The sequence below is a fragment of the Lactuca saligna genome, chromosome 4 (assembly GCF_052625555.1).
Source record: "Lactuca saligna cultivar CGN05327 chromosome 4, ASM5262555v1, whole genome shotgun sequence".
Classification (NCBI taxonomy): Eukaryota; Viridiplantae; Streptophyta; class Magnoliopsida; order Asterales; family Asteraceae; genus Lactuca; species Lactuca saligna.
Genome location: NC_136420.1, coordinates 136,023,179 through 136,031,282, shown reverse-complemented (window position 1 = coordinate 136,031,282; position 8,104 = coordinate 136,023,179). Strand labels below are relative to the sequence as shown.

Sequence of the window (8,104 nt, the reverse complement as noted above, 5' to 3'; positions counted from 1 at the left end):
GTATTACAGGGGTCTCACACCTAGTAAAATATATAAACTACACAAATAATTTTACATATCAATATTTTCTATTAGATTATTCAGTAAAAAACATAAAATTAATAAATCTGCTAGAAATAGTGGTCAGTGGCAGCGGCGACGGTGGTAACGACGATGATGGTAGTGGTGGTGGTGTCGCAGGCAGTGGCGGTGGTGATGGTGGATGGTGGTCATGGCGGTGGTAGTAGTGGTTGGTGGCAGTGGCGGCAATGGTGGCAACGGCGGCGGTGGTAGTGTTTGTGGCGGCAGTGGTGGTGGTAGTGGTGGTCCGTGGGGCGGCAACGGTGGTGGTGCTGGTAGCGGTGGTAGTGATGGTGGTGGTGGTGGTCAATGATAGTGGTGGTAGTGGTGGTGGGTTTTTTGATAAATACAAGGGTATTTTTATAATTTGTTATTTTCCTTGATAAGAAGGAATATTTTTCATCCAATTTTGTAAGGAATTTACTTTCCTTCATTCATATTGTAGAAAGTTTAGTTCATTTAGGAATCTTTTTTCCTCCTCTAAATCCAACCAAACACATGAATTCGAAGGAACTAAAATCTTTTTCCCTTGAATTCTATTTATTTTCTGCCAACGAAACACAGATGAAATCTATAGAAGTGACCAAAGTTGATTGTTGAATTACTTGTTATACATTAAATACGTGCCCCAACTACAACTAAAATGTGAGGGTCTTTTTTTTTATATATTTTAATATATACTTGAGTTCTGTTAACATAAATTAGAAATTGAAGTACTGTGTCACTTTGATAGACATAAAGTCTCATATAGTGATTCCACTTTGAAAAATAGGAATAAATAAATATCAATAGAAGAAAATATCCAATTCTAAGTGCATATTGGTAAGTTTTAGTTAACTATTCATCTTTAGTTTTAATACACATTCTATCTTACTCTATAATTTCATTACGTTACAAATAAAATGTAAACCCTCAATCTTATAAAAATATATATTAAAAGATGAATAGTTGTCAGGTTATTAGCCTAGTGGTATCGTGAGATATCCTCTATTCATAAAAAGACATGTCATGATACATTAATCAATAGCATGTTGGTAATTATTTATATTCATCAAGTAATATATATACTTTTATCATTTTTATATAAATGTCATGATAACTTCATCATGTTATTACTTTTACTTTTTGTGGTGAATCCATAAAAAAACAGTCGCTTTAGAACTTTATATACATTGTAAGAAAATTCACTGAACATAAACAATGACTGATACTTAATACCTAATTCAATTTAATGAACATATTACATTTGTCTTATAATATCAACGTCCTTGTCAATATCTTTTTGTCATTTAACATTGCTCAAAGCTAACCAACTATTTTGAACCAACTGTCATTCTTTTATCAACAAAAAACTTATTTTTCAACTAAAAGCTAATTTTCAACAACTCTCACAAACATATCCTAAATCCCAAAAGCATTTCACAATAGAAGTTTCCATATCCAAATTAGTAGCTAAAATTTGTAAAATAGCAATATACGTTCAATATTCGGTTTTCCCTTACAACAATAACATAAAGTACCCAAGAATATCAAACCCAAAAAACTAAAAATGCAAAATCATCTTGTAACGTCTCAAAAAGAAATATAATTGGCATCATCATCAGAATAATAACAATAACAATAACAGTAACAGTAACAATATATAAACTTTGATGGCCTGCAACGCATGTAAGCAGCATAGCTCCTTCCCAAACTAAAACTACATCTTCTTCTTAACTTTAAACCCTAAATCCATTTATATATTCTTCTAACATATCCATCTTTTTCTCCTTCCAAGTTTTCTGCGCTACAATCTCTCATTTCAACCCAACCAACACAAACACAAAATAAAAAACAAAACAAGAAGAGCCCTTTTGCAAAGAAGCTAACTTTTTTTCAAAAAGAAAGAAGTAAAATAGAGAGAGAGGGGGTGTGGATTCTAAAGATGTGTTCCGGAACCTTCTTTGACACATGGCGTGTGGTAAAACCAAACCAAACCAAACCAAAACCGTAAAAAGTGTTTGAGAAATTTAAGGTTTGTTTATGGGGTGGATTCGTTTGATGCATAATACATGTACAAGCTGTTTGCAGCAGCACAAGCTATGGAGTTTTCAGTTGGGTGCCATGCCAGGTGGAGAAGCTTTGTTGTAAAATCAAATGAGTTCCCATTCGTGTCATTTCCTGGACTCTCTCCCCCTAAATATAAACATATTATTATTATTTATCACTAACTTAAGTAAATTTTCTGCTAAAAATATATATATTTTTTTAAAAAAGGAAGCTTACCTCGTCTAACAACTCGTGTTATGCTGCTGCTTAGGGATCTGGAAGGCCTTGAAGGAGTCTGCACTTGTCGCCTATAAATGGTAACAACCGTTTTTTCAGTCGACACATTTGTATAATACAAGGGGCAATTTCGTCCCACGTGTCTAAGGATTGGGTCAAATAGGTAAAAGTGTAAAACTATCTCATTTTTGCTTATTTGGGTAAGAAACTAGATTTTTTGCCAATTAAGTGCACAAAGTGTTAGGGTTTGTTTGTTAGTTGATGATTGAGTCAGACTCAGCTTCTTACCAGATATAGGACCGAGTCAGAACAATTATGGTATCAAACAGTCTGAATCTAACCGAATCAGAATCAACCTCTTCTTACTAGACCCGATACGAGTCATTTTTATTAAGTAATGAGTTACCTTGAGTGTCTCCGGTAACTCAAAGAATTGTAGGTATAATGAGTTAATGACATGTTAAAGATTATAGTGACCTAATTGGCAAAAAAAATAGCTTGTTGTATTGTTTATGTTATACCCAAATTAGAAAGAAATGAGTAGTTGAGTTAATCGGTTTATATATTATACCTCATTGGGTTTTTGCTAGCTTCCAGGGTGGTGGCTTCGGTACTTGTGGGACCCGAGCCAAACACACGGAACAGATTGCTGAAACCAATATCATTAAAAAAATAAATATCTAAATAAATAAATAAATAATTAGAAAGATACAAAAATTTTGACATGGTTGTTACCTGTAAGAACCAGTTGCCACACGCATTCCATCACCACTTAAACAGCACTCAAATTTATCAAAAATCGAGTCGTTTTCATATAAGTCACATAGCTGGAGGTTATCATTTAAAAATTTTCATTAATCTCGGTGCAAAAAAGACGAAAATACCCACAAAACGTTAGGTGAACGGAATAAATATATATATATATATATATATATATATATACCTTAGGTCTTAAATATTCGTGAACCTGAAACGTTGAAACGGGTCCCACGTCCATGTTGATGTCCCATAACTTGCACAAAACAGTTACAAATTAATTCTATGTTGTGTAGTTATATTAAAAAAAAAAAAAAAAGTATTTAACTTTTATATAGAAATAGCTTAACTGTAATCTAAATTATTAATATCACAAACCTTAAGTGTCATGTAATCACGGCTTAGTATATATCTTCCATTCCTTCCAAATTTAATATCTGAGATTGATGCTATTATCTCTGTGAAGAATGATCTTGAACCAGGTGCTTCTTGTTCTTCAAACCTACCAAAATCAATGTGTCAGTGTCATTTATGATTATACAGGACAAGACATGACATGACAAAAGACGTAAATACCCTTATCAATGGAAAAGCGACCAAAATGCTTACAATTTGGAATGTCGATCACACAATGCAGATTGGCGTAAATCAATAAGGCGAATGGATCCTTTTGAACTACTGTATGCTAAAGTGTTGCAATGAGTAGGATGAAATTCAGCTGATGTAATCACCTCTGTAAGTAAGTAAGTAACACAAAATATAAATATCAGAAGGAATAACCGAATGGAAAGAAAAGGTTAATTGATACACAATCACATGAAGATATGCATACGAAATTAGGGCACACAATTGAAATTTCCAAAAGTTTATACCTGTGAGATCCTCCATATTTGTAGGTTTAACATCCACAATGTTGAAACTTTGATTGCTAATTTCCAAATTCCAAAGGTTTATCCGAAGATCATCAGCCGAAATAAATGTTTCACCATCACTAATTGAAAAAGAGGGAGTCAAATGTATATTTAGAAAACAAAGTAATCAAAGCAAAATATACAAACAATGACATGTTGAAAGAATCAAAATAGAATATCCAAACCTGTTATTTGAGATTGAATTGATATGATAATCATGTGCATGAGCATACACTCTTCTACATCTTGCAACAAGACTTGTCTCATTACTAGTTACCTACAAAATTTACCTTCTTGTTACACTTACACTCAAACAAAAAGAAAGTTGGTTAAAATGAAAATAGTCAAAACTTCTCCCTATTGCCAAAAAAAGTAACATTTTTAGACTAATTAAATATACGCGATTTCATCAATAAATGCAAATATTTTATAGATATATTTATACATAAATATAAATAAAGCATGAGTTGGGTACAACTACCACAGGTAATCGTAATGACTGGATTCCCAAATCCTTGGTCAAAGTCAAACTAGTGTAGGATTTATCAGTGTATTCCCCATTTACACCATGTGATGATTTTTGGTTTGAAGAAGTTGCGATATTTCCATTCCCAACAGCTTTAGAAGCATCCATATTCATATTCATATTCATATCTGCAATTTTTTTAACCTTCTTTTCTTGAACCTGAAAAGTCAACACAAAATTATCAAATCCCACTTCATAGTTCATATCCAACAGAAAAATGAAATATATATATACAATTTTATATGTATTAAAGTGGTTTACCTTCCAGAATTTAATGGTTTTGTCATTGGTAGACAAAAGAAAAACAGCACCATTGGCTGTTTGACACCATTTGATTTTGTTAATCTTCTCTTCGATCTCCAAACTCTTTAAATAATCAAACTGAAACAAAAAGAATATGAGATTTAGTAAGTAAAACAATGATCAGAAAAGTGAGAAAAAGTAATTGAAAAAATAAAATAAAATAACCTCGGGTTCATGGCTTTGAAACTCGGTTTTGTAGCGGAATTCAGGATGCCTACCACTTGGGTAATCTGTCTTCTCTAAATCCTTTCTACTTCCACCATGCTACAAAATTGTAGATGATTTAAAAATACAAAGATATAAATATATATAATTTTCAAGAAATTATAATTGTATTAGTGATTAGTGATTAGTGATTCTGACCTCCTTTGTATCAGTCCTCTCAAATAACACCACCCTGCCACCACGATCACCAGTGGCAAGATGATCACCACTTTTATCAAACTCTATAGCTGAAATGATATCAACTGTGACAAAAATTCAAAACAATGTAAGATATTAGATAAATGATTTGTTTGTGGCATGTAGACAAAAAAATATATATATTATATATCAAAGGACTAGATTACCTATTTATGTAATGAGAAAGAATGCCCTGATTGTATACATAAAGAAAGAAGTTCCAAAGATTTGTTGTTATATTCATCTATGGAAAACTACATATATGCATTCAATAACCTTTTGAAGTGGTTTTTTCATAGTTGTTTAAATCTTATATGTACTTAAATCACCAAAAAACAAAACATGCATTTAAAGAAGTTAATTGAAAGCAAGAAAAGGGAAAAGATTGATTGATTGTAACTTGATCAACATTCAATTGAAAATTTGTCGTTTTTAATTGATTTCGGTCAACAAATTGAGCAAAAGTACGAGCATTAAATAGAAAATAGTGTAATTGTTCATGAAATCACCGATGATACAGCAATGTAGCGATCCAAATAATAGATCAAAGACACACTTTATTCAAACCCTAATAAACATACGAATCTGGGGATTTAAATTTAGATAAGTAGAGAAGCTAATTTACCTTCTTGAACTTCTTCACCGGCGGTGCGTTCACCAAATACCTGAGAGAACCTCCAGTCTAGCGGCGGTGGTGGACCCGCCGGAGCTGCCGTGACATCTCCATCACCACCGGTCATTCCTTCTTCCTTTTCTTCTCGCTTTTTGGGTTTGTGTAATTAATCAATGGAAAACAAATTAATGAAGTTGAAACTAAAATCAAATCAAGAACAGCCTCAGCGGATCGCTTTTTCCCAATTATTATTCTTCAAGATCGCAGCTTCCGGACCGTCGGATGATTCCATCAACGAAAAAGAACAAAAGAATGTCACCTTTTCAGATTCATTCAACCATTAATAAGCATCACCTCATCATCATCATATTCATCATCATCATCAGCAACAACACCCACATCGCTTAATTCGTAGATTGAGATTTAATTTTCTCTCTCTTCTTTCACACCCACACCCACTTTCTCTCTCTCTCTTAAAAAAATCTCCTTTTTCCGCAGTGGGGAAGGAGAAAAATGGAAACTTTGGGCAACAAAACCGTTCCTATTGCCTCCCAACACACCAAAACTCCCGTCACAGCGAATACTCTCTCCCAATATTTCTATATTTTCTTCTGTCGTTTACGATAATACGAAGATGAAATCAACAGTTGGGGAGTTAATCAGGTCACAGATGAATGGGATTGTGCCACGTGTACGACGTGGATGTGTTGTACTGGTTCGTGATGGGATTCCAATCACCGTTGGTGAGTGGAGATAAAAGTAAAATTTAATCTAGAATTCTAGATGGAGGACAATGTTATTCAAGACTGTGCACCACCCGGGTTGAGTTAGCGATGACACAAGGTGAGAGGTAGTGTAAAATGACGTTTCTGTCCCTCTCATCTTGGCCAATTTCATTCTGTGTTAGTTTTCAGTTAATTTATTTATTTCTAAAACCAATATTTCGAAGGTTGTCAAAATTATTTATACTAAATAAGATCAAAAAAAAAAAAACACTATGATTCTTTTATATTTGGAAGATCAAATGATTAAATGATTGTAAGATCATATTAGTGATGGGAAGTTTCTAGATTAAACTGTAAAATTGATCCATGTGGTATTCAAAAGTTTTCAATTTGTATGGAATGTCCAAAATCAAAAAAAAAAATTGTGATTTTGATCCCTAGTAAATTTGAAAGGTATTTAAATAGTTGAAAAAAAATCGCATCCCATCCCAACCCTCTCCACCGGTACCCCCCCCCCCCCCCCCCCTCTCTCTTTCCCTTTCTCATCGTGTATTTCATCAGAAAAAATTTCCAATTCTCTATGTACCTTCAAAACTCATCTCATCAAGAACACACATTCGCAAAATTCTACGTACACACAAAGAAATTAAACACACACAATGAGGAATTCTCCTTCTCGGCTATTATGAGTTCTCCTTCTTCGACTATTACGAGTGTTTTATCTCTGGATTCAAGACCCACTGACGAGTTCTCCACCGCCACCGACCTGGTCTTTGCTTCCTCCTTTCCCACCGTTAAATCACCCCACCTAGAATCTATTATCTAGTTCCAAATCTGGAATCCACAAAACCCAACACATTGTATCTGAGCAAATGACAAAAGGATGTTGACGATAGGGTTTGGGGTAGATTCTTAAAGATGAAAAAGATATCTTTTATTTGAGTATGTTAGGGTTACAGCTTGAGAATATGGGGTTAACAAGGACAATCGACATTGACAATCGGGGGTGATTGGAAACGATATGTTTGCTATAATAAATTTGATGAGGAAAATTGAAGTTCATAGTGACAAATTCAGTGGTCGGATTCCTGAATCGCTTATAGATATGAGCTTTCTTGATGATTTGCAAATGAAGGATAATGAATTTGAACGTGAGATACCATATTTTAAACAAAAAAGCATAGTGATGCCATTGTTTGGGAGGCTGCGACTGAGTGGAGTTGAGAGGGAGTTTGGTGGGCTTTTTGTTCATATGGTAAAAAAAGATCACAAGTCCAGTGAAACGAAGAAGACCACAGGAAGCGGTGGGAAATATTACATGTTTTTGTTTGTGTGTTTGATGATAAACATGGGGAAGATTCTTGAAGATGAAGATGGGCTAGGTTAGATATATATATATATATATATATATATATATATATATATATATATATATATATATATATATATATATATATATAGAGAGAGAGAGAGAGAGAGAAAGAAAGAAAGAGAGAGAGGAAAAGATAAAGAAAATAGGGGACGGTCGAGGTGGGATGCTAGG

At 33.6% G+C, this 8,104-nt stretch overlaps 1 protein-coding gene across 2 annotated transcripts; it reads right to left on the bottom strand.

Annotated features, from left to right (window-relative positions):
- Window positions 1-1,622: 1,622 nt before the first annotated feature.
- LOC145042861 (serine/threonine protein phosphatase 2A 55 kDa regulatory subunit B beta isoform-like) lies at window positions 1,623-6,458 on the bottom strand. Of its 2 annotated transcripts, none has more exons than XM_078991365.1 (14): window positions 5,849-6,458; window positions 5,185-5,288; window positions 4,987-5,085; window positions 4,780-4,899; window positions 4,474-4,677; window positions 4,178-4,269; window positions 3,954-4,072; window positions 3,691-3,814; window positions 3,460-3,583; window positions 3,269-3,337; window positions 3,061-3,152; window positions 2,897-2,974; window positions 2,326-2,396; window positions 1,623-2,235 (listed from the first exon to the last, which is right to left on the bottom strand). In XM_078991365.1, exons 1-14 carry the CDS (start codon window positions 5,961-5,963, stop codon window positions 2,081-2,083), a joined length of 1,566 nt encoding a protein of 521 aa, XP_078847491.1. In that variant the 5' UTR covers window positions 5,964-6,458; the 3' UTR covers window positions 1,623-2,080. The 2 variants fall into 2 exon arrangements, with proteins under 2 accessions (XP_078847491.1, XP_078847490.1); XM_078991364.1 differs by having other exon boundaries at window positions 4,471-4,677; window positions 5,849-6,457.
- Window positions 6,459-8,104: the final 1,646 nt, after the last annotated feature.